The sequence below is a fragment of the Trichoplusia ni genome (genome assembly GCF_003590095.1).
Source record: "Trichoplusia ni isolate ovarian cell line Hi5 chromosome 21 unlocalized genomic scaffold, tn1 tig00002308_group20, whole genome shotgun sequence".
Lineage (NCBI taxonomy): Eukaryota > Metazoa > Arthropoda > Insecta > Lepidoptera > Noctuidae > Trichoplusia > Trichoplusia ni.
The window spans coordinates 440-27,556 of record NW_020799847.1 but is presented as its reverse complement, the minus strand read 5'-3'; the positions used below and the strand labels follow the sequence as shown (position 1 = coordinate 27,556).

Sequence of the window (27,117 nt, the reverse complement as noted above, 5' to 3'; positions counted from 1 at the left end):
TTTCTTTTTAGTTTTACATTTGTGTCGCAGGGGGCAACACTCGACCGTCCGCAATCAATAATGCTTACATTAAATTATATTTTTTTTATTTGCATAATATAACCTCTTTGCTTAACATCATAATTATTCAACTTTAAAAACAAAATTCAATTCCTTTCAACAATCAAATTCCACAAAAATCCATCTTCGTAAACCACATACCTCCAAGTTCGGGTATCCTGTGGTAGAACATGCCGGTCCTAGCGAGCCACTCCAGTTGCATGTGATGCAGGACCCTGTCTCCGGGGTGGTGGAAGGCGGAGGGGAGCGGGGCGCCGGGGGGGAGCGCCCCGGGCTGGGACAGCTGGGGGTAGTTGAAGAGGGCGGCGGACTGCGCAGCCACCAGCGCCGGGTTCTGGGGCAGCAGACCTGGTTTTGGGATTATACCTGTGGGGAAATTGAGTAGATGTAGTACAGATTGGATTTGTTCTATTTTTAGTGACGTAACGTAGTGCGTTACTTAGAAACTAGATCTGGCCTCCCTTTCTTTCAAAAACAGTATATTTGGAAAGGTTTTGATTTGATACATTGGCTTGCCTTTGTTTCTCCTACGTATACTGCATCAGTAACCAGGGCCCTTCCTCTATCCTCAGTTTAAGTTATTTATTATGCCTGGTATCTGGAGATACGCACATTTTTTTATTTTGTTTAAGGAGTCAGTGAAACTTGCCAGTGAGAAAAGCTTTCGAATTTGAATGAAGGTCGACTGGTAGAGAATGCCTAAGGCATTAAGTCCGCCTCTGTACACGTTGTGTATAAAGAATAAATAAAATAGACATTATTCGTATCAAGTCTAAAGATTAGTTTGTTAGTTGACTCTTAAGGGTTATGTCCTTAGATCACAATAGGTAGTCTAAAAGCTCTATTAATAATGATGGTTTTAATTAATGTTTCAAAGCCCACTATTAAAAAACCTCGTAAAAATACCACTATAGCCTTCCAATGCAAAACAATCTTTAAAGTAAATAAAACCTCCTTACCGGGTCTGTACGTTTCATATTCTTCATTCCCGCCTTCAACCCCCGGAGAAATCGGGGGGCTATAGCTCCCGGACCTGTTCCCATCATCGGACCCCGGACTCGCGGATCTGCTACTCTGCCCGGACACCGGACTTCGCTGTCCGGACCTCGGGCTCTCCCTTCCCTCACACTTGTTTATCATATTCTGTTCAATTTGAGCATCATAGTTCTCTTGATACCGCCCTATGTAGTTCTTATTGTAGATGGTTAAGTATTTCTGCTGCGACATTTTGTCTTGCAAGCTGCTTTCTGGCAGCTGTCTTGAGAGCAACGCGTCGATGCAGAACGATTTCTTCCCTTGATTCAGTATCGTCTTTTCCTCATCCATCTGTTTATAGTACTTCATGGTCTTCGGGCTGTTTGATCGGCTGCGGTCCGGGTTTGATTCCGTGTCGATTTCTAAGGGTTTCTCTTGGATTTCGTTCGAGTCCCGGCGGTAGAGGCCGTGGGAGTGCGCCATTATTTGTGATGACATGGTTTTATTGTAGTCTTCTTACATTATGTGCCTGTGGACGAATTGGTTTCGTTAGACTTTAGTGGAACAGCAAGAGGGTAATGAAAGAATGTGTGTTTGCTTTGAAGGAGATTCCGCCAACGTCCTCATGATTAAGGATGCCGACTGTTGGGTCCGAAACTACTCGGGCGAATACGCGTTAGTTCTCTTTAACACGATTCGGTATCCGACTCATACTGTCTTTTCTAGTTTAAAGAGAGTGAATGGAGACAGAAATACATTTACGACAAATTACGTCCGTGTTTAAGAATTGTGAAAGTTTATGATAATACTTATTCGTTGACCGATGCTCATTTGATCACTCAATGATAAAAAAGAGGTTTCTATGTTAAACGTTGTTGTATTTTAATATTTAACTCAAATCAATACTTATATTAAAAATATTGTTAGCTAGTCGATAACTCTATGTGAATGCTGTGGTCTTCCATGTGCAAAACTATACTTTATTAAAACCTTGTTCCAAATATACATATGTGTAATTGTGTATTTCTTTTGTTGCAAATCCGAATAAATAAATGACAATTAGAATATTTGTCCTTAGCATATGATTTGATAACTCAACCGATATTATTCTAATTTAACTCGAAATAAGATGACATAAGAACGTATTGGAACGGCAGAATAAACTTCATTCCGAATAAGAATCACTAAATCATCCTATGACAATCGGAACTAACGTGCTTTTGCAAAATTTACTTTAAAAATATAAAAATATAAATCCGTAGACCAAAAACAAATACCATAATGAATTTGTCTTCACAGGTAATTGGCTATAACATATAAAATAGGCAAAGAGTCTGAATTCAACCGTCTCGATGACCGGACGAACGCAGCGCAAATATTTGTGGATTGACAACCATTGAGACTACACAAACCGATATTCGGAATCAATTTAAATGACGGTATTTTTTTTGTTTGAAGTAAAGAGCAAAAATTGAGTGATAGCTTTCGGAAATACATATTAAACAAGCAAATATTTTGTAGGAACTTTCGTGATTACGATTCATTATTAAATGATGCAGCAGTTTACTCACGCGTATTTTTCAGGATTGCTCAACTAGTCTAATATTGAAATGAGTACTTTGAATTTTATCTAGTTGACGATTTAATGGTCTAGCTTGGACTGCGTGCAGTCACGGTTCATGCGGTGACAGAAGGACAGACGGCGGGGTCTTAGAATATAAATAGGTTTCCGATTTTAACCTAAAACTGTAGCTTACACTGTTTTGATGAACACCTTACTATCTAAAACAGTTAACATAAAACCTAGCTAAACATAGCACATAATACGATAATGTATTTTAATTAAGCGTTGAGTGTTTACTGATGCGATATTAAAAGCTCCTCATTTATTATTAAATAGATAATCGCTGCTTAAATAATGTTATCTCTTTCAGTCACGTGTCAAATTTTGCAGATAGCTAAATTATATTAAGCCACTGTCGTTCACTTAATAAACTGTCCATAAATACTAATTAAACACGTAATTTTAATGGTTCCGTACATAAAATATGAAAGCGGAGATTTTAATAGAGCTTATAAATAATGAAAATAAATGCGGACAATATCACATACATCGTTCTGAACCCAAAGTTAGTTGCTAAAGCACTTGTGTTACGGAATTCAGATACAACGAAGGCACCACAAACACCCAGACCCGAGACAATGTAGAAATGTGAATTTTACATTGATCAGATCGAACGCGGGATCTCAGAGCTAGCGACACCTTGAAACCGGTGCATTTTTTACCAGGCTGTACCTCATTAACTGTGACAGCTATGACTGAATTTTCACAGATGATGGATTTCATGTTGCCGCTATGACAACAAATAGAAATATACATACACGGCTGGTTATTTGACCACAGACTATAAGAAAGTCTAAACCAGAGACAGCCAGAGAGTCGAAACAATATCGCATTGCTTTAGCTAAGCTGTGGAGTTTGCTGCCCCGTTTGTACTTCACTATCAGAGCACTCTCCTAAGCGCTTCTTAGCATTGAAGGGTAGATACAAGGACCTGGGCCCCGATTCTGCTATTTACCACGACCGGTGAATGGCAGGTGGATTCCTATTATCTTAAGCATTTTGCCAACAAAATTGGAAATTCAATGCATTGACCATGAGTGTTCCGACCCGTACTGAATTTCCAATTATTATGTTAGAAAAATGCTTAGTATAATGCAAATAGTGCGAATTTAATTCAATTGTCAGTCATTCATCGACCATTGTAAATAGCAGAATCGGGGCAATGTCTTTGGAATATTTGACGTTCAAAAAGTGCTACTTTGTATCCTATCTTGAATAATATTTTTAATATCAACTATCGTAAGACTGATTCATTATTATGTAACGGTTTACTCACGCGTATTTATCGGGATTGCCCGACTAGTTTCGGACCCGACTTGAGTTGATTTTGATCTGATTAGACTAGAGTACTAATAGAAAACTTCAAATGAATGAGAATGACATTCCTTTATAAGTGACGTCACGTAACTTTGACTTGTCAGTTCAATACGTTTGATTGATTCATCAGCGATAGTGCTGGAGAAATTTAAAAACGTGACCGCCTACAAATTGTGTGGACTTCAAAAGAGACCGCGACTCCCGAGTTTGTTTCGACATTACTTCTCAGGATAGTCAGATAAGAAGCGATTCCAGCGTTCTCAAAATAAAAGCGAGTAAAAGATGATATACACGGTGATTTTTTAGTCGTCTTGCAAAAGTATCCCAGTTCATGTATCCGGCGTAAAATACCCCTAGGCGCGATTTTTTTTTTTTATCATCAACTGAGATAATAAGTACGAAGAAAATTAAACAAGAGAAATCTGAAATATACTCTTAAAAATGATAAAATTGAGGCCGCCCGCGCCCCTCGTCATTGTTACAAGGCTCGGACCGCGCTCGCAACAGAGCTGTGTTTCTAAAAAACTACGAATTGCATCATAATATTGAATAAAAATTGCATTTTTTTTTCAAATCTCTTAAATACCTATTTTTTTATCATGAACGTGTTCTAGTCATTGGATACATGAACTGGACTGCTTTTGTAAGACGACTAAAAAATCACCGTGTATATCCTACTTAAAAATTAATGATTTCTTTTAGAAGGCCCTTAGCTGAACTAAGCACCTTCACCCGATAATTATTATACATGTTGGGGAGAATAGGTAATTTGTATCTAATTAATCTTATACCCTGAAAAAATACAAGCACGGTTCTAAAATTATTTTCTATTAAAGCGGAACCAGCAAAAACTTCAATAGAATCTTCTAAAGTTGCTATCTGAATAGTGTAAGCATGATCAATCATTAGAGGTATACAGTAGCGACGGATAAACTTTTTTTATTTATCATTTGAAGTTAGGATAGGAAATCGTGAAAGGTTTTGGGACCTTTGATTTTGTCCTGAATATAAGGATCTGAAAGTTATGGGCAGTAACTTGAGGCATAGAATATAGAAACTATTCTTTGAGGTAAAAATAGTATTTAAAGTCGAGGACCATCTTGGAATCAATATTATTAGTAAGTATATTTAAGTTTCGTCTTGGTTGTCAGGTAACCCGATACGATAGAGTTCATTTTTGTATTGCCATTGATGAAAATTTAAAAAATGTTTAACAGAACGTAGACAAATGTTATTATACTGTTCAGGATTTCCTTAATGATAAATTTTAATCTTCTATTTAACTAAATTGTATAATATAATGTACTAGCGGTTGCCCGCGACTTCGTCCCCGTGGGTAGAAGATATAAGTTATGATTTATACCTGCCCTGTGTTTTTCACATTTTCCATTGTATCTTCGCTCCTATTAGTCGCAGCGTGATGGTTTATAACCTAAAACCTTCCTCGATTAATGGTCTATTCAACACAAAAAGAATTTTTCAATTTGAACCAGTAGTTCCTGAGATTAGCGCGTTCAAACAAACAAACAAACTCTTCAGCTTTATATATTAGTATAGATTTGCATGCCAACAAGGCAGAATGTACACGGTTCTGTATTATGTTATTTTCGATCCTATTTGTATGTACCTGCATTCTTAGATGTATGTACCTTAAATAAAGTTCTATTCTATTCTATTCTATTCCAGTCATACCTAAGGATGTTAAAACATACCAGCGGAATTGTCGCCTATTGTTGCTACAGCTATTATAAACAAAGGGCAAAGAAATATGGGTGGGTTGTAGTCAGTAGAGGTCTGACACACACTACCGCAAAATGGGAGGAGTTATTTGATGATTTCCATTCAGAAAAAGTAGTAACTACTAACTAAAATAAGTTATGTTGATTATTAAGCTATGTTATGTTGATGCATTCCTCTATTTTGTTAAAAATATTCAGTGAAAATGTTTTATGGATTTATATAAAATAGTACCCTAACAAAACCTGGGCATTTTCATTTATTTCCTATCGGATTCCAGTTTGATCAAATTAAAGTCATTAAACACGGTTGGGAATAGAACTCGTGACCCAAAGTGTTTGTGAATTGTACCACAAGGTCGAGGCTTTATATCCTTTGCTAATAGGTCTTGTATTTAAACAATTATATAGTATTTCTTCTTTTGTTTTAGATAGTCTACGTACACCAGCATCAAAGAAATTAATCCTTGTGTCGCGGGGTGTTTTACAAACATTTACCTAAGTCACAAGCCCATAGACAGCTAGAATCAGAACAAGCATTATACGCACAAACGCTAGTCAAAAGCAGGGATCGAACCTGCGACACGTTGCGGTGACCTCAACTACTCGGCTGGTACGTAAGTAATTAATTGAAAAAAGTAATAAAAAAAGCAACAAAAACTTTAGCTTAGAATAAGAATAAGTCGGAATGATAAGTTATTAAGTTAAAAAAAACTTGTTTAATTAAGTTACTGACATTTTTATTTTACTGTTGAATTTTGAAGCTTATCGACAATTTCTAGAGACAGCGTAGGTTTTTTCTTGATATAAAGGATTTTAAACCAATATAAATTTCACATTTTTTAAGTTAACCTTAAAGGTATAATAGTAAAGAAAACTCACCTATCAACAAAAGAAAAAAAAATATTTTTCAAAAAAATAACACAGATAAAATAACACTCAACACTTTATATTTTTATTGTAACGAACAGGCACACACCGCAGCTCGTTCAGCCGCTCGCGACGCGACGGGACGTTCGGATATCCGCACGAGAGCAGTACTCACAAACAACTGAATTATTTTATTAAAGCGACGAGCACCGATTATACTCATATTGTGTCGTATGTGGACAAAACGACTGGGCGTTCCGTCCACAATAACCAGACACTTACATTTCTATACTTTTAAAGTCGAATCCCGAAGTTTGATAGGTCTAGTTGTGTTGGTCGACAAGGCCCCACCCATTTGTTTTCGGTCTCACTCTAATGTGTGTTTTCTCTGTCTGGCATAAAGGATTCACGCATGAATCGTCTTATTCTAGCAGTTTGGCGAAACCGCAGCAGATTTTATGTTTGTACAACCAAGTAATGTTCTTCAGCGAGCTTATTTCTGCTTAACGACGAATTTCGTTGGTAGTTCTTTTTTTTCTTGTTTTCAATTTACATCGCCGCGTCTGATTCATTTTGGCTTATTTAAACTGGTTACATTGTGAAATGTTCTTTGCTTTTTAGTTTCTTTTAGAATTAGTTTGGTGTTTGAAGCTTTTATTAATGAGCTTTAGATAACTGAATTCTTGACTTGTTACAGAATAGTCTAGTCTCTGTCACTTGTCAGTCAAAGTCAAGTCAGTTCATTTTAACTTAATTCTGTTAACTGCCTTAGTCTAGATCTGTAAATATGCTTCTAGAATTATTGTTATTGTCTTAACTATAGAATAATGAATAATAAACAGTGTGGCAGAGGACAGACAACGAGATTTTTTGAAGTTTTATAACCAAATTTGAATCCCAAAATTTGCCTTTTATGCACTTTTTATTAAGTGGCAAAACTTCATCTCTGAAAATTACAAGTTACAACTGTTATCACATAGCCTTTATACTTATAACGTAAGTCTTAAATGACGGACGATTTTAGTCTAACCCGATTACCGCCAAAAAAAGTCTTTCAGGCTCGTGGATACCAACGGCATTAAGTTTCGAAGACTTTACCTCGTTATGCGTAAGAAAAAAAATTACACTTAGCAAAAAAAAAACTTGAACACACAACGCCTGGCGCCAAACCGAATAAATATTTACATATTGATAAAAAAATAGGATTACATCAATCAGGGCACAATATTTATTATTTATTCTGGTAAGTGACGATCTGGTTATACTTTTACGAGTATAAAGCTCCCTTGTGTGATAAAGTGGGTTCGAAAGCATTGTCTGAATTCGGCAAAATGTCACGAACCATTGATAAAATTATAAGTGGTAATGTAGTGATTGATAAGAGAGTTCAAATGCTTTGATGGTTTAGGTTTTTGGTGTTTGGTGCTTTCCGACTTCAAGGAATGACATGAAATCGTTTCTTCTGCAAGTAGGACGCTGGAGTCGAAATATTCTGTTTGACTTCCCTGAGAAGAAATGTCGAAACAAACTCAGAAATGTCAAAACAACTGTTTAGTCTGTCAGACAGATTTCCAAAAAAATTGGATACGTATTATTTCTTTTATCCTGTAAACAAAATGAAGGTCAGTGAAATAAAATCTCGTGTGACGTCACTTGCCTGTACGCTTTTACTGGCAAGTGATGTTTCGTCAAGTTCTTCAAGAGCTTTTAATTAGTCTTTTTTAATAAAGTGATTATATTAAAAATAGGTAATCATTTTTTTTTTAAATCTATCTGACGGACTTTACAGATTTATGGTATTACACTCGGTCAAACACCTTTTAGTAGATTCTCTCATGTTTATTACCTCAGAACTTCGGACTGGATAAACCGATTCTTTTTTAATTTAACGTGGAATAACTGTATTTTGGTTTGTTTTTGTGGTTAAAATATTACTAATTAGAATTGATATTTGATGTTGATGACTGGGCTATGGTTTCTTGAATTTTTTTTATTGTGGTGATTCGTTTTGTACTTCTTGAATAGATCTGTGCTTTATAGAGAGAAATGCGGAAGTAAAGATGGAAGTTTTACCTAATACTTACGTAGCATTTATTGAAAATATACAAGATGTAAAAAAAACTTTACTTTCCAGTATATACGTTTAGATGTTTTTTTAGAGATTTTAATACAATTTGTTCGTTTCGGGTCTGCATTCTGCCGCAACTGTTGGCAACCTAAAATATTCATATTTTTCTGTAATAAAAAGCACAGTCAAATATGTGAAAACTATTAAAATAACATCTTAAATTAATCTACTATACACAATATAAACAAACATTAAATTAACTTAAGCGCATATTTAAAACGCAATCAATCATTGAATAGTTACAAAACAAATAATAAACTCACAAAAAAGTAAAAAAGCATTCTTATTTCAGACGTCGAACGTCAGAGCGAGACGCCATTCTTTTCCCACCATTGTTTTGACGAAAGGCGGGAACTTTACAACCCAATCATACACTGTGCGAGAGAGAGACAGATGTATACTTTTATTGGGTTTAAAGAAAGAGTAAGAAAGTTGTAGTTTTAAAAGTCAATGTGATTGCAGTACGATGTCTGTAGTTTCGGTATTATGATTTATTTTTGATGGGAGTGGTATTCATGGTTCTTGGGATTATTAAAATGTATAGGTTCGTTTAAGTAGCTTGTTTTATAAATATTTTTAATATCTATAGTGGTTTTGATTTTACGCGCCTGCAATGTCAGTTAGCTTAAGAGGGTTGGATAAGTTACAGTTTTACATATATTATGTCAAATCAGAAATGTTGTATTTATTTGCAAATTGTTGTAAAATTAAATTTAAACATGTAACTATAGTGAGATGATACGATAGTGAGATGAGAAGGAATATAATTTTATTGTCTAAACTTATAAACTTATTATAGCTAAAAAAAAGGCTTTAAATGTATTGATGTATTAAATTACTTTCGTTTTGAAGCCATGACCTATTAGGTTAAAACCAAAATATTAGAGATGAACTTAACAACCGTTCATTAACAATTCACAGCCAGAACCCGAACAAAAACACCGTAACACGAAAAGAAAAAAAAAATAACCCCCAAAATAAACATGGCGTCGCGCAAAACATTTCGCGCGCAAATCGCAATCTACATAAAATTATATAATGTCGCCGAAATTAGTCCGTCCGTCCGTAATTAATAAGCGGCAGTCTGCAAGGGAGCGAGGAATGAAGGGATAAGAGACGGATGAAAATTTCATTTCAGCTTAAATTGCCGCCATTAGGGAGATTGCATAGACAATTTTAGCTCGTTATAGAGGTGTGGAGTAAGGAGGTTGTTGTTTTAAGTATTTATTTATGTATGATTTGAGAGTTTTGATATTTGTCTAAGCTGTTATATACTCGTAGAGGGTGCGTTCTAGGGGAGAGGTTTTGGATTTACGAATGAATATATTTCGTTGTGAAATATACGTTGATGATTAAATTAATATTTAATTTTAAGTACTTATATCTTAATCTAGAAGATTGTGAGATGAATTTATGAGCTCTTTGTAATAATTTTCTTATGAAATATACAACCCTACATACTTATGATGTCTCTACCTTTTTTTACATAACTTCAAATCAACTTATGTTGGTTTTTTTTAATAGTTGCTACCGGGATTTAGCTGTGCATACGGTTCTGTTTATTTAGGCTACGAAGTTTAAAGTTTATTTCAAGACATTATCATCAATAAAAACCAACAGTACCATCTAAAATACCCAAAAGTGACGGGAGACGTCATTTTAGAAGAAAAAAATCCCAAAAAAACTTACATCAATTTTTTAGCCATTTCCAATAAACATGTTAGCCTATTTAGACGTGTTAAGTATGTCGTAACTCTTATTTATCTCGAGATAAACTCATCTCGTGTCAAATACAAATGAATCACATTGTAATTTCTGAATCATTTTGGATTTTACATCACGTAGACTGTGTTGCCAGTGGAGGTTGATGATTTGGCGGGAATTGAAAAATGTCGGGTTTTGTTATTTATTAAGTACTTACGACAAACTTTATAAGGATTTCCTGAATTCTTTGAAAACAGTTTAGATCTAGCTCGAGATTTATATCCAGTACTCATTTAATTTTTCTTTTCTTTTTCGAAAATATTTCTTGGTGTTTCCACACACCTTTCTTATTCAGCCTAACCTTTTCTATGTTACCTACGTTTAGTTTTCCAGCAGTTTGATCAGACGCTACTTTTCAGAGCGACCACCTATTTGAACTGTACACAGTGTACACGCTATACTGGAAAACATTAGGTAATGTAATATTGTATTTAACTTCCAATATTTCGGGGAGATTTTTTCGCGCTGGCATTTGTCCACGTGTCAGTTGGGGCGGGTAAATTGACAGGTGTCACAGATAATGTCAACATAAGTATGAATTATTTGCTTTTTAACGTCGCTGTGAGACCACGATTTGTTGACGAATTGTGATAAACATTTTATGTTTTGTGTTTATCTGCGTGTGAAGATCCGATAGTTATTTATATTGATGGGCCATTCGGGACGGACTGATTGGCGAAGAAGTGTCATAAAGGAATAAGATTGATTTCTAATGGAAGCAATTTAGGACCTTTTGTAAATAAAATTCTGCAATGAGCACTCAGTTTGAGATTAGACATCAGACGGAAAGAAACCATCGCCATTTTGGGCTTAAAATATTATAGAAATTAAGTCCATATAAAACTTGTATGTAAAACTGCTGACTTCCCAAAAAGCAAAAAAAAATGAAACGACAAAAACGCATACACTACCACTTTAAATGCACGAAAGGAGCCAACAGCTACCTTCTCTGTCAGAGTTAGACAGAAAATCATCAAATGCATCAAAATTTAACCAGACCTTTTAACTTCAATCAGACAATAATCTCGTTATAATTTCCACACATAGATGTGTCATGTTTACAAACTGTAAAAAAAACCCACCATTTTGCAAATTCCCATAAAAATTTTAAAGATTAAAAAGTCCGCTTATAACCTAATTCCCATAATGATTTATTAATATATCTGCCTGGCTGTCCGGAATGTTTGCCTGGCCGTGTGAATCGCTTATCTGTGTAACGAACAAACAGACATACAAAGCAAACATATTACGTGGTGATAACATGGGAACATAATTAGTCCGGTCTGTGGTCTATGCGCGGTCTGACCATAGACTTATTTGTTGGGGACTGGTTTGTTGTCTATTGGTATAATGGCGGTTAGGAATAATAGCGTTTTAAATGGGCTTTAAGTTATAGTATGACGGCTTTTTGTGCTTTTAATTGTCATATTAATAACTGTTAAAATAAGTAGTAAGAAATAAGCAAATATTGTCTTTTAAAAAGTTATTCACAGGCGTTGACTATTTAGAAATTTAGAATAAGCGTGAATGATGGATCGATCACGGCCAACATCGGTTTATTCATTGGAGAACTGCGATAGATGTTATTTCTAAAAGTATAAGTTGAGTTGAGAAAAAAGAATGAGTCGTCAATTACTAGTAGGTACGTCTCCGTAGCTACTCAATTTTAAATTTTGTAAATGGGAACAACGGATCATCCTATTATTATATATAACTACCTAAAAGCTCTCTTAAAAGGATGGTCCAAACGATATTTCATAAGAAAAAAACAAAAAATCAATGATTTTTTTTCCTCATTAACCGAATGATGAGACACCTTTTTTTTTAAACGACTCCCGCACTAAGGGAATTAATCCTTGTGTCGCGGGGTGTTTCACAATTCACAAGCACAATGACACCCAAACTCAGAACAAGCTTTCGTAGATCACACAAATGCTTGTCCTACGCGGGGATCGAACCCGCGACACGTCGCGCAAAGTGGTTTTGGCGTGATGTCCTCAACCACTCGGCTATCCGTGCAGTCGTGCAGTTTTTGTTCTCCTATTCTGGGTCCACTGATATTAAGTACAGATGGCCACTGATATCAGATACAAATATTGAATATCTTCTGCTTCTTGTAATACAAACCTATATATAATATCACTCTGCTGAGCAAAGGAAATATTCCCCCTATGGATTGATAACGCTTGCAAACTATGGTCTGCTGTTTCCAGATGTCAATACCTCTACTACTGCATAATAAAGCTTTCTTTTCGACCTGCTTGTGGCATCAAGGAGGTCAATAGTAGTCGACTATATTGTGAGGTATTGTAACACACACTACGTTGATAGGAGCCTGGTTAGATACCTACTATTAGCGGCGACACAAGATAGATTATTATTTACTATTTATTATTTACTTATTTTTCGTCGGCTCTCATCAAAAATTATGTCTGTCACGTCTTTTAGAAGGCTTTCTACATCTTGTACATCCTCTTAATAAGTACCTCTTACATCGGAGACCAAAGTCGTCAACTATCGAACACTCGCATAACCACAAGTATAAAATACCTTACATACGTCTAAATCTCTTTCGATTAACAACTTAAGCTGCAATGATCAACATAAAACCTTTTTAAATATTTGCCAGATTGTCAAGCTCTTAAACCATAGAGTATAGAGTGTTGGCTGTTGACACAAGGCACATGTCATGTGATGTACGGTAGCCATGTTTGTCGACACTCCGGCCGTTACCGTCGCTTACTGTCAATTAACCAAGTACTGATAACTGCTGATAACGGCTGAATATTGAAAGGGAATGATAGGGATCCTTTTGTTTGTTAAAAAGCGAAATAATGGAGTTTGTGGTGGTTGTCAGAGTCCTGTCAACTCTTGAAGAAACTCTTGCAGTTGTGGTAGTCTGAAGAAGGAAGTTGTGGGTGGTATGCATAGGTCTCAAGTGATTTTAGTCGGTGTCAGTCTGGAATAACCTTACTTAGACCGTTCCCGTTTGAGGAAAATAGTTTTACGACACAATTAGATAGAAGTCTAGATTTTTCACAACGTGTAGTGGCGAAGCTGAAGAGGTTGATCCTCATGAAGTTTTTGAACGATGATAATTGGATATAAACAGAAATTCTATTTTATTCTGGAACTTATTTCAGTCGATATTAATCGATGGTCCTATCAGAAATGTAACAGAATGTTAAAAAATATTTGAATTCAAAATCGAGAGACAGAAACGTCAGCTGTAACGATGAAATACAGCCACAGGGACTTGACTAGAGGCGGCAAATATAACCTCTCTACGAAAATTGAACATTAAAAAATTGCCTTTCAAAACAGAACAATATACCAAAGTTATTTAACATGTCAAAAGTATGTACAAAATATCTATTTGATACGGAACCACCGCTCCTAAACCACTTCACTCTATTATGTTAATAATAGAATTGCGTTGTTAAAACCACTGCGGTGAGTACATTTCGAAAATTCAAAGCTTTTTGTGTTATTAAGATAAAATAATGTTAGATACTGACAATGGACTCGCATACTTATAGATAACTGTGTTAAATAGCTACGGATTAACGTCAACTATGCTGTGAACATGATTTACTATGTGAAGGGAAAAGTTGGCGAAAATTACGAAAAAAATTATTTTTGATGTCAACGTCTCACGCGCTAACGAATTTAATCCTTGGGTCGCGGGGGGTTCTACAAACATTTAAAATTAAATTCGAATTTAATTCTGTTTTTTTACGTAAAGGCAAGTTAGCTTGTGAAGATTCTTAAACTCTGACAACCAGTCTTACTCAGGGTATTGTGTTGCCCAGGTAGCTGGGTTGAGGAGGTCAGATAGGCAGGCGCTCCTTACAAAACACTGGTTCTTAGTTGCATCAGGTTAGACTAAAAGCCGACCCCAATATAGTTGGCCAAAAGGCTAGGATGTTGATTTGATTTTTTAATTCTTAAATTCGTTTCATTACAATGGGTTCAACTATAATAACAGATTTTTATTAGATCAATTTGTCAAGATATGGCGTGTCAAAATGGCGATGAAAACTTCTTTTTTGATTTTGAGTTTTGAGTATCCGAAAACGTGTAGAACCAGCTGAACCAAATATATTACAAAGGCTACGCAATACACGGCTTTAAATACTACACAATAGGAACCTTTATTTAAGAGAGTCCACTTATATGTATTTTGTGCGTATTTCGTATGATGATATCACGCGTCTAGTATAAGCTGCAGTGTCGCTATGTGGAGGTATACTGTAGAGTGTAGGTGAGTGCGATTAAAACAATTAGCAACGAATGAAACGAACAGCGTTCGGGGGATGGTCTGAGAGAGAAGGGAAAAGCGAGTTTAGCTGTAGAATACATAACGGAGTCTTAAATGTTTGTGTTTTAACTGTGTTGCTGTTTCCTTTAGTATTTAAGTACACTATTTTGTGTTATCCGAAGCACTGATATCTTCACAGATATTCCCTAATGTGGAATAATGTAAAAGAATGTTCAATAGTTCAATAATGAATACTTGAACGCTTAACGTGTTTGTTTTGGTAAGGATTAACGCCATTTTATAAAAGAAACCTTTCGAAAATAACAGTTGATTTAGAACACAACTTATTTCCATAAAAGTCATCGTAGTGAGGCGGCATTAAAGGATAAATATATATTATTCTGTTGCCAACTGTTTTTGCGAACTATTTATGAGGAACAATGCCGTGTATCGTGATTTTTATGTAACTTTAAGCTTTGACGCAACGTAAATTTCTCTCTTTTTTGTAACATTTTTCCTTACTACTCTGATACAATTGATGATAGCGTGATAGTAAATAGCCTTCCTCAATGAATAGGCGATATAACTATAATAATCTGTATAGACATTAATTATTAAATGATGTAACGGTTTACTCACGCGTATTTATCGGGGTAGCCCGACTAGTTTCGGACCCTACCGGAGTCCTTAATAATTCTCACGACAGTTACTATCAAAATATAGACATTAATTCCTATCTATCAAAACTAGATAATGGGGAAGAACTGGAAGAAGACGACCAAGGAAACGACGGATGGATTGTTTATAAGACGATATGGCTGCAATTTCTTGTGAGATGCCGTCAGATAGAAAGGTATGGAAGAAGAAGACATGTTGCGCCGACCACAAATAAATAATTTGGATAAGGGCAGAGGAATGATCATATCAAAACTAGATATTTTTGCCAATCATTAATGCTAACCTCCGCTCATCTCTCATACATTGCCGCCTCTGGGCGGGGGTGCGGCCGGCGGCAGTTCCACCGTCGAGAGGTAATTTGTTAGGTAATAGCTCCCTCGGAATATCTTTAATCTCATCGCTAATTGGATGGGAGCCAGGGACGGACTGGGGTGCAAGGGAAACGGGAAAACTTGGGAAAGTATTTTTGAAATATATTTTAGCTTTATTATTGGTGTCGTTATGTGCTGTGGTTTTAAATAGTAGTTTTTGTTGGATAGTAAATGGACAGGATGGAAATGTAAAACAACGGTCTTGCCGAGCGCTGACGCGGATCAAAATCTACGAGATTGACAATCTTTTCGTAACGGCAGGCTGTTTCTCTACTTGTTTGTTGCTCGTATAAAATATCGTGGCATCGCAGTAATAACATCGTGATACAAGATAAAAAGAAAATAACCCCTGACTGCAAAAGCTTTCAGCCGCCACACCTCTTATATGGCTTGACCAATGTTATCAAACGTGTTTAAGAACACTTACACACAATTCACCTTTAATACAAAACAGACTAATTTGAAATCGCTCTATCCTTTCGGGAACTATAATGTCAGAAGACAGGCACGTCAAACTTAAAATACCCCGCTCTTTGCGTCGGGGCTTTAAAATCAGTTTATAACTACTTCAAGGCTAAGAGCTCTCCTCATATTAAAGATGTATTTATATATCACACATAATCTCCCTTCAGCCTTTTGAATCTAAGCATAACTTATACTTCCAGAAAACTGCCGTTACTAGTGATAAGTCTATATAATGCGACATTATAGCCCCCCCTCTCAGAGTGGGAGGGGGGGAGGCAAGTTCGACTGCAATGAGAGCATTTTCACTAATTGTCGCAATTAACTGGCAGATCGCTGTGTGTAGGTATATTGGTGACCGGGAGCTGGGGTGGTGTTTTGTAGGTTTTGATTTTTTCGTAATTTGAGAAGATAAAGTACATCTATAGATGTGTTTTTGCTTAGGATTTCTATTCTGAACGTATGTTTACTCCATATTTTTACACTTACAGGATTATTAATCGTATTTTATGAGGAGTTCGTGGCTAAGCTACAACTGCAAAAGTTGATCGATGACAGGTTAAGCTACACATGAGATGGTCGCTCCGTGGATGGATGATCAATGTGACCATTTATTTTATAAGGAGGTATTCATTGTTATTTTCACAGCCTTGAAAGTCTTTACGGGTTATTGATATTATTATTTCCTGTAAATAAATGTTAACTAAAAACACAGGCTCCATAGTTATTTGATGGACGGTATAAAGCACAAGTCTATTAAAATACATTTAATTAAGTTATAAACAATAAGAATATTAATAAAAGTAAGTCCCAGCTCCTGGTCTGCAAGTGTCGCGGGCCGAGAAACGAACAAATTAAAGAAGAGTCGAAACAGACGCTTTACCCAGTAGCGCAGTGGTGGAAGGCTGTGGGGAGGCAGGAGGGAGCGGGTTCGATTTGATGTGGGAAGGTTTTTAGATGGGTGATTTTCTTTTAAGTGTATTTGCTATATTCGCTGGACATATTTATTTATAAATCGCAAACGACTTTTTACTACGATTTTTTGTGAGTATGTTATCTGTGTAGGAGACATTTAATTCTATAATGCTCATTAAATTTGTTAAAGTTTGTGCGTGCCTTGGGATGGAACTCGAGACCTTTGGTTTGGCATTTCGGTAGTCTTGTAACTAAGCTATCATAGCTTCATATACCATAATTCATTGTACACAACACCAAACTCTATTGAATATTGGATTGCCATGTAAAATTTGTTGTGTACCAGAAGTATGGTATTCTTTAGTTAAATGTGGAGACACTGTTGACCATGACAAAGCTTGGGAATTAGCCCAGTTGTTTGGTAGGATATGAAAAATAAAAACAAAAATATCGCCAACGAAAGTGAAGCTACTTCTGTGCGAGCGAGAGCGCGTCTCGCCGCGTGTAGGAGCGAGGGAGACAGCAACAGTGGTAGCGTTAATCAACTGGCTGTTGTTGTGAGTGCACGGGCACGGACTTGGGGCGACGAGTTTAACCGACCGACGGAAGAGGGTTATGTATTTTATAACTAGTTACGCGGGGAGTTTCGCAAACATACAAATCACGTGATTTGTATGTTTGCGAAACATACAAATCGCCAAGACACCCAGGCTCAGGACAAGCATTTGTGGTTCACTCAAATGCTTATCCTACGCGATCGAACCGACGACATGACGGACTAAGTGGTTTTGGCTTGGTGACCTCAACCACTCGGCTATCCGTGGCTCCGTGCAGTCATAATCGTTCTAAGTAACTATGTTTTATGTGTTGATTAGGTTGTTATTGTTGCTTTCTCCCAGATCCCCTAGCTTCTACCAGTCTAATCGGATGCAGCCAAGTAAGTGTTGTACAAGGAGCGACTGCCTATCTGACCTCCTCAACCCAGTTACCTACCTGGGCAACACGATACCCTTATACCAGTTAAAGACGCATAAATAGCCGCCGGGACCCACAATTTAAAGTACTTTCGTGCGTCCATAGCACGGACAAACTTGTTATCACATAGACGGTCACCCATCCACGGACCGATGACGGAGTCAAGAGTACCGCAATGGGATTTGATTAGGAATATAAATAAGATATGTCAAGTGTAACAAGCACATGGTGTTTTTTTTTCCGCTACTCTCCCACTGCAGGTTAAAATGTAAGGGAGGGCTATATGTATTTTCCACTCTGTCCAGTCTATTGCCTTTTCCTTCCATTTCTTTGTTTTTGTGGTTTGCATCCAGCTCGTCGCGCCATCTAAGAACCCAGTGGGTACAGACTTTGGCCCAGGAGTTATCGGGCAAGCGACAAACGTGGCCGGCCCATTCCCATTTTAAATGGGCAGCTTTCAGACCAACGTCAGCGATTTTAGATTTTAGGTTAGATTTTGCATAAATTTTTGTCTAATAATTTGTGTACGTAAAAAATTACAAAACAAAATGAGATGGAATGCAATGAAGTGAAGTTAAAATATAATCAAATTGTTTCGCTGCAAATATGATATTATTGCAACAGTTATAATATGTAACATTTCGCGCTTTAAATATTGAATTTTTAAATACGAATTTTAGTGAGAAAGATCTATTTCAGTTGTTATATGCCATCTATTGACTGATAGCAAGAACCGACTTTTAATTTACCTTCCGTACAATAGATTGCTCTTCAACGTTCGTGCGCTAGATGTCGTTGTAGAGTTGCTATGATCTTATCCATAGATGGCGGTAATGAGTTTAGCCCTTCGTACCATGTAGTATTCTGTATTTTACTCGCGTTTAGATAGCATTTGTAACTGGAAGATAGATTTTTCTGCGATAATATTTATTCTTTAAAAAACATTATAAATGCCCCAATTAGTTCTATCTTCATAAATTACCACTGGGCCGTCCAGGTCTTTGTAATTTATAGAAATATAAGTCCCATGTATGTCCTATGGTGCAGGTGATGGATGCAACGTGAGGATGCGTGCCAACGGATGACTCCAGTAAGTACTTCGGGATGGATGTGACGTGATGGATGCGTTGTGTAGCCACTGAGGACTGACGGATTCTATTCTTTATTTTGACAATATCGATACATTACATGTCCAAATTCAGTAACGTTCCTATATTCAACTGAATGACGGCGTGCTGCTGGGGAGTTTAATTTACAGTTTCTTCAAAAAGTGCTACTTAGTAGCCTAATTTGAAATGAATTTCTTTTAATTTAGATTTTTATAGAGACCAACATAAGGCTTATTAATAATAATAAACAGAAAATTACGAACGCCACCTCACCGCCGCGTTAGCTCATGATTAAGGACTCCGGTTGGGTCCGAAACTAGTCGGGCAAACCAGCTAAGTGAGTAAACCTTTTTTACTTTACCATAATTCGCTTTTTTATTATCAAATTATCTATAGACAGAATAATCAAATTGCCATAAATAATAACAGGAAATACTGAACACAAATAAAACTCTTATGATAGGCTAAAATCTTTATTATTAACAATAATATACTCTACATGTTACAATAAACGTATATAAATAGCTAAAATAGCTTTCTACAGCTATTGCTATTCTGACAGTTGGACTGTCATCTGTCAAATTTTGTTATTACGTTGGTACGATTGGAGTACTGATCGGAAATCAAGACTAACGGACAAAATATGCTACTAGATCAAAATAGTATTTCGGGACGACACTTATTTAAAAAACCTGATATATTTGAATCGTTTCATTAACACCTATTTTTATTTAGAATCGTTTTTCTTATGTCTTATGTACTTCTTAATCGACCCATAGTTAAATGACATTCCTACAATTGTAAGCGCTGATTAAATTGCTTAATTGTCGTTACAAACCAAACGACTAAAATCACAAACGACACTTGTATTAGTAACGTTCTTAAATGCCTTATAATCAAACAGTGATAAAGTTAACACGACACTTGTATTTGACTGAGTGTCGTTAGCAAAACGACACTTTGAATAGTAATGACAATATCGTATACATTTAAAGGAATTTAATCAATTGTAGAAATCTCACTTATGCAGAATTCAGGGCCTTTATTCATAACTTCTGAATCAAAAGCCGTAGTAGGCTTCTGAAGTATCCGAAGGCTCGTCTCTATTCATCCGTTTATTACACAACTATATCATTAGAACAGTTTTTTTCCAGACTTATTTACAGAAAAGAGGTCTACGACAGAGTTACTCAGACAGAGGTCTATCTTATACTGGACAGTTTCTAAACATGAACCGTTTTTCTAACATTAGATCACACCGACACCGATAATATTGACACGTTATGCTACAATCGAATGACAACTCCCAATATATAAGTGACATTAGTACAAAGTTCATAAGAACACTGATTGAAATGTCTCAAATGTATGAAGAGTCGTTTCTTTGCAAGTCACGTGACTTTTTTCTAACACGCTGAGGAACTTAATCCTTTTGTCGCGAGGGGTTTCACGAATATTCAAGTCACATGCACAAAGACACCCAGACTCAGGACAAGCATTCGTGGATCACACGAATGATTATCCTACGCGAGGATCTAACCCGTGACACGTCGTGCACAGTGGGTTCAGCGTAGCTTTAACCGGCTTTTAAACTTGTTAAAATGCCACTTATATTTGAAAGTTGTTTTTACCAGTTGTGTTACTTAAACATAGACACATAGAATCATTGTCCCGTACACTATTTCCAGGTTTCAAAATGATGTACTACCAAAAGTTACTAAACGATCAGTGCTACCAATTACTACCATTCCAACCGGTGTTTGGTAGAATTTCTTCTTATTGTATATTACAAAATCTGACTACGTCATTTCGTGTTTTTTTTTTATTATTTTTATGTATTTTACTTTATAATACTTTCTACTTACTTTATTGATATTGAATCCGTGTTCACGGAGAAAGGCTTGAAGTGTGGTCATAGAAGACATGGGGACAATTTATACGACAGATGCGCTATTAAACACCAAAAAATCCTAATATACATATATACTTGCCTCGCTCCTTTATAAACTGTTATTGACAGTGGAAAAAGAAATTTTAATCTTAAACACTTTAGCAGTTTCATAATATCGGTAAGTGTGAGCGAGAGGTTCGATAAGTAGCAAATGTGGAAAAGAGACGACTATACGTGTGTCGCTGCCGTCTTGCTTCCACAAGAGCAACAGTGTTCGTTAGAAGTTGTTGTTAAGCTGACTGTAATATAAATTGACCCCCAGAGTGTAATACTTGAGACATTTATTTATCTATTAAATATATTTCCATATATGCAACAGTGACAATATCTTTAAAACTCATAACTTTCATTTTCTTTGAATATTTAACATACAATTCGGATTTATTTAAATTCAGAGATAGTTTTCAGATTTATCTATTATTTATTTATAAAGACTAATGTCTCTTTCTAGCTATGGAGGTTAGAAAAAGACGGCCGATATAAGGATTCACATTTCTATTACTCTCGCTACTTGATAACAGATGGCGTTGTTCTTTGTCACTTCAGGAAGTGTGTTTTAATATTTTTAGTATAGGACGTACAGGTACACTTTTTACATGAAAACCTTTTCACTGCGCAGGTACGTTTCCACCAAAGATATGTAGCAAGGGTATGTGTTTTAAACAACCAATAAAATCGCCATAATCTATACATGTTTTTGTGATAGCCTTATGTTGTGACCATAGCAGTGCCAAGTCAGAGGTCAAGGGTTCGCAAGGGTCCAAAAGACTTTTGGAATTAATGTGCGTATTATATAGAAACTGACACACCTGAGAATTTTAAAGTGAGTGTTAAGCCACATCAGAGGTCTACGGGCGGTTTAAACTCTGACACTAGATTGTACATCAACCATACGAAAAGAATAAAAATCTGTTTAAAACTTTAAAGCTAGGAAAAATGAAGCAATTCTATTGGTTTTTAAACACAATTAGACAGTATTTACAACATAGTTTGTCTGAACATTGCAATATATAACACCAAGGTACAAACTTCAATTAATCAGGTATTCTTTCATTCTGTTTGGCAGTCAGTAACACAAGTCGAAATACAATCAGATTTTCAAAATAGATGTACGCAATTTTTGACAAGCCTGTTGGTTTAATGGTTAGTGACCCTGACTGCTATACCGGAGGTCGTGGGTTCGATTCCCATCCAGGACAAATGTTTGTGCGATGAGCACGATCATTTGTTCTGTGTCTGGGTGTCGTTTATTTTTAATATGTATGTATTTAGAAATATTTAAGCATGTTTATCAGTTGTCTAGTCATAATACAATATTTATTTAGTATCAGACTAGATGGCGTTGTATAAAAGTTGTGGAGTATTTTAATATATTATTTAATTTAATTATTGAGTCTCAGTGATATCCTTAGACTTGGCAGTTCTGCGGTAGTTATAGTTATTGACAATAAGTATATTAACAGATTCAAAAAATTAAGAATACTAAAAAAAAACCTACATTTCACTGAAAAAATACTGTCATTTTGCAAATTCGATTGTATTAAACAACTTATGTTTCTGACGTATACAATATATTTTTTTCTCTGATATTAAAATCTTTTAAATTTCAACTGCCACGTTAAACTGTATATATTTGAATTTCAACTACAAATCAATATTATTCATCTGTCTGTCAACAATATCTCATAAACTTAATGTGTTATCAACAATAGATATATTCTGTGATACTTGTAACAATATTTAAAGAAAATGACGTAACCAGATTATTATTGCTTTTAATTGAAATAATTTTATCATTATTATTAATTATAGTTTTTTACCGAAGCGGCTCACTTTTACTATCAATAAAATTGCGCAATATTATCAATTGTGCAGTTATATTGACCGCGTAACTTCAATATTGGCTATTTTGTGTTTTAACAGAGTTTTTAGATAAAAAGACACCAATATTGTCTACCTTTATTTAAAAATCTAAACAAATGTACAATTTAATTTGCGCAAAATTATTGATCGTATAATTTACCGCCGTTGCATCTGTCATTTTGAGTTATCATTACAGAGTGTCCAGTGACAATTAAACACGTCTCAAAACAAAGATACATTTCTGTATTCAGGTATCCGCTTACTCAAACGGAATTCAAAATTGAGTGGACTTCAAGTCACTTTAAGTGGTATTTTAATTTCAAATCAAATAAATAATTTGAGTAAACGGTCTTTGTAAGATTACACATTGAGTATAAGCCGGTGTGAATCGTTCGAGGTTAAGTTACATTACCTAGGACAGGTAAAAGATGGGTAACCAACATGGAGTCGTCGCTCAACGTGGAATAGTGCGCTGTCTTGTTTCCACAATTGGGTATTTGACAAAAAAATCATTTAGTCAGTCCGTCAGACATAGTTACAAAATAATATTGGATACGTATATATGATGTTATCTCGTAAACAGAATGAAGGGGATACAGTGATTTAAAATCTCGTGTGACGTCACTTACCAGTACGATTTATACTAGCAAGTGATGTTACGAGTCCCCACGACCATATAAGTGCTTTTAATCTTGTTTAATTTTGAATGTAGTTATAAAATGAAAAAAAACGTATTCAATATTATTTTAAATCTGTGTGACGATCAAAACAGATGTATGTGTGTGTGTGTGTGTGTGTGTTTTAATTGTTTTTGGTTTTGTGTGTGCAAGCTAGCAGAGTTGATTTCCAATTATTATTATTATCTCGGATTGTGATGTAATTGCTTTTTAATACCAAACGAAAGTGAAAATTCTTATATTTATAGAAATTACATCTGTGCCTATAGCTCTAATTTAAAATTTTTAAATTAAATTCTTTTGTATTTTTATGCGTATAACTCTGCCAGCTTCTCAATAGATTCAAGTCGTGTAGTGTTGGGTATAAAGTGACATATTATTTAGTGAATCATATAGAATAAAACCGTCATAATAGGTACACAATGATATAGGCTTTATGTCAAAGCGTTAAGGTCGATTTTTGTATATCATAGCATTGTTAATCTAGTAGTATTGTCGATCTAAAAAGTAACTCAATTTAGGTATTCTAGAATACAATTCACTAAGTACCATGTAACTTTATTGAAATGAACTTAAAATCCTATACATATAAGAGCTTTATCGCGATATTGAATCTTGTACAGTTGTTATAAAGTTCAATTTAATTGAACATAGCGAATTTCTAAATTTTTGAGTACTTCAAAATCTATGTTGACATTTTTTTAAAGTGTTGCCAAGGAAATTATGATGTTGCCAAATACAAAATTCAATTCCGCAACAAAACAGAACATAAAACTAAAAATAATGGTTAAAAATTAAGTTAAACTTATCATACGCTAACTATAGTCAAAGGACGAGTCGTAGTTTTATTAAAAAAAAACTTCAAAAAAAAAACATTTCTAAACTATGATTGTTTAAAAAAAATGACTAGCTTTTTGTTATCTGTGAGATCTTTTGACTACGTAGATTCCTTTGACTGCATAAATTATCACGAGAATTGGCTTCAAGAGTTGTAGCTAAAGAACAATATATGTATAGATCTTCTAATATATAAAATTCCCGTGTCACGATGTTAGTTACCGTACTCCTCCGAAACGGCTTAACCGATTTTTACCAAATTTTATATGCGTATTCAGTAGGTCTGAGAATCGACTAACATCTATTTTTCATACCCCTAAGTGATAAGGACTGTTCACAATAAAAAAGAATATTTTATTTTTTGGACGAAATTTTTTGTTTTTTTTTATAATGTGGCACTAAAAATACATACTACTAGAAATAATTTATTAGGAAAAACAACGTTTGACGGGTCAGCTAGTAATATATAAATATTGGGAAACGGAATTTATTAGACATATCTATGCAAATATTATAAAGCTGAAGAGTTTGTTTGTTTGAACGCGCTAATCTCAGGAACTAATGGTTCGATTTGAAAAATTCTTTCACTGTTGAGAAGCTACATTATCTCCGCTGAACATAGGCTATAATTTATTTAAAAAATATTAGGGTTCCGCAAGAAAATTGCGCTGTTGTAACCTAAGGTGTCATAACTTATATCTTCCAACCACGCGGACGAAGTCGCGGGCAACAGCTAGTTATTAATATTCTTGTTTAGCTACATCTCTATCCGCCCGTATGTATCAGTATGTACATGACTGTGTTGTGTGTTATTGCTTGTTTGTTTGTCTGTTTGTGTGTCTAACGGCGCTGGTTGCGAGTGTCGGGGTGCTGGCGCCGCGGGTGGTTTAAAACTGGAAATATTAGAAAAGTTATTAGAATTAATTAATGGATTTTTTTCATTTAAATTAGTGGTATATCTTGAATGTAATTTCGATTGAGAGTTTTCTCATTACAAGTAATTTTTAAGATAGGAAAACGGGACCACTCAAAATTGTACATTCTTAAAATTTATTTTCAGACCTCTGCTTTTAATATGCTTGACAAACAGACGTCTGAAACACGTTACTTTTGTTTTAATTTAAACATGTTTGTTGTATCTTTTTAAGTCTTTTTCTTAGGCTGACAGATTTTTTTTATATTCCGATATATAATCTTTTTATTTCAAGGCTTCTTTCTTATTAGCCTCCGTTGCAACAAAGACTCACTTTTTAATATTTTCTATATGTAGAGAGCTAATTTATCGACTAGAGCATAAGCACATTGTGTTCGTAAGCCATTTTAATGTATTTATATATACCTGGATGTTGCACGGGCGCTGGAGAACGGCGACACCATGTTCCTGGCGACATCTGTTGGAGGAATGTACGAATTAAGTTCCACATTATGAAGTAGGTTGATGTTTGGGGACAATTCTGACAGTTGGGGTAAGTTAGTTACTTTTGAGTTAGTATTATATTTGCGAAAAGTTAGTCTGAGAATCCAAGGAACATAATCTTTATGTCGTGTTAAGTTTCACGAATATATACAAAAGACAGACTCAGAAGAAGTATTTGTCGTGCGAGGATCGAATCAGCTACACGTCGCACGCAGCATTTGCTGTGTTTACTTATCATCATAGCTATCCACATACACGCGCATTTTTAAATTGTCTGGACTAAAAAAGAGACTGCGACAGCAAGTTAGGAAAAATGTCCACTCGCTGAAGAAGGGACATGTAATAATTAAAGATTTCATTTCCTTTCCTTTCCTCATTATTATATTCTTGTCTTCTTTCACACCTTTCCATATCATTTTTATTTATATCCCGCGGTAGTTTTACATTCAAGTTTAATTCCCTGTTGGATTGGTTATTCGCTGCTAGGTGTACCCTACCTGTCTGAGCAGGTATGGCTGCCTGTAGAGCGGCAGCGCGAGGCGCGCGTCGGGGTCGGGGCGCGCGGGCGCGGGGCGCGCGCGGGTGGCGGGGCCCGCGCGGGGGCGGGCCCGCGCCGGGGGCGAGCGCCGCGGGGGCGCCGCTGCGGGGGCAGGGGGGCAACATCAGCCATGTTACAGCGTGTTGCCATACACCGATAAGAAAAATGCGCATGACGTAGCACGGCGGGTCAGGTTTAGTCAGTAAGAGTCTGACACTATTCATTTACTCTGCCGAGGGGTGTTCACGAGGTTTCCCTCAAATTACCAAAACAAAATGGTGTAGGTAATATAAGGTGGTTGGTCAAAAATCGTTCATATTATGGGGACTAAAATGGATTATGGTAGGTCTGATAAAAAAATTGATTCTACAGTAGAGAGGGGGAGGGGTGCGTATGATCAAAAATGAGGGAAAGGAAATCGGTCATACCAGTGAATGGTAATGTATCGTGGAGCACGCTCGGGTATAGTCGGGCGAAATGATGGGGGTAACTTATACACAGGCTTTAGAGGGATGAAGGGGGAAAATGGTCATATTGGGGGGGAAGAGTGATATTTTATCATTCTTTTTTATCAAGCCAAATTTTTCTA

At 35.8% G+C, this 27,117-nt stretch overlaps 1 protein-coding gene and 1 long non-coding RNA gene across 2 annotated transcripts; both read right to left on the bottom strand.

The window, feature by feature from the left end:
- Nucleotides 1-103: 103 nt before the first annotated feature.
- Nucleotides 104-7,182, bottom strand: LOC113506661. The gene is made up of 3 exons (XM_026889491.1): nucleotides 6,595-7,182; nucleotides 1,020-1,564; nucleotides 104-426 (listed from the first exon to the last, which is right to left on the bottom strand). The coding sequence occupies exons 2-3, from the start codon at nucleotides 1,531-1,533 to the stop codon at nucleotides 164-166; spliced, it is 777 nt and encodes a 258-aa protein (XP_026745292.1). The 5' UTR covers nucleotides 1,534-1,564; nucleotides 6,595-7,182; the 3' UTR covers nucleotides 104-163.
- A 17,971-nt stretch (nucleotides 7,183-25,153) lies between these two features.
- On the bottom strand, nucleotides 25,154-26,555 carry LOC113506660. The gene is made up of 3 exons (XR_003401745.1): nucleotides 26,488-26,555; nucleotides 25,913-25,964; nucleotides 25,154-25,466 (listed from the first exon to the last, which is right to left on the bottom strand). It is a non-coding gene; the product is annotated as an uncharacterized LOC113506660 (long non-coding RNA).
- Nucleotides 26,556-27,117: the final 562 nt, after the last annotated feature.

Bases quoted from the DNA above. Each gene is read 5' to 3' on its own strand.
- LOC113506661 (XM_026889491.1), bottom strand. From the start codon at position 1,533: ATGTCATCACAAATAATGGCGCACTCCCACGGCCTCTACCGCCGGGAC. The intron at 427-1,019 runs GTAAGGAGGTTT...ATTTCCCCACAG, and splicing joins ATATGAAACGTACAGACCCG to GTATAATCCCAAAACCAGGT.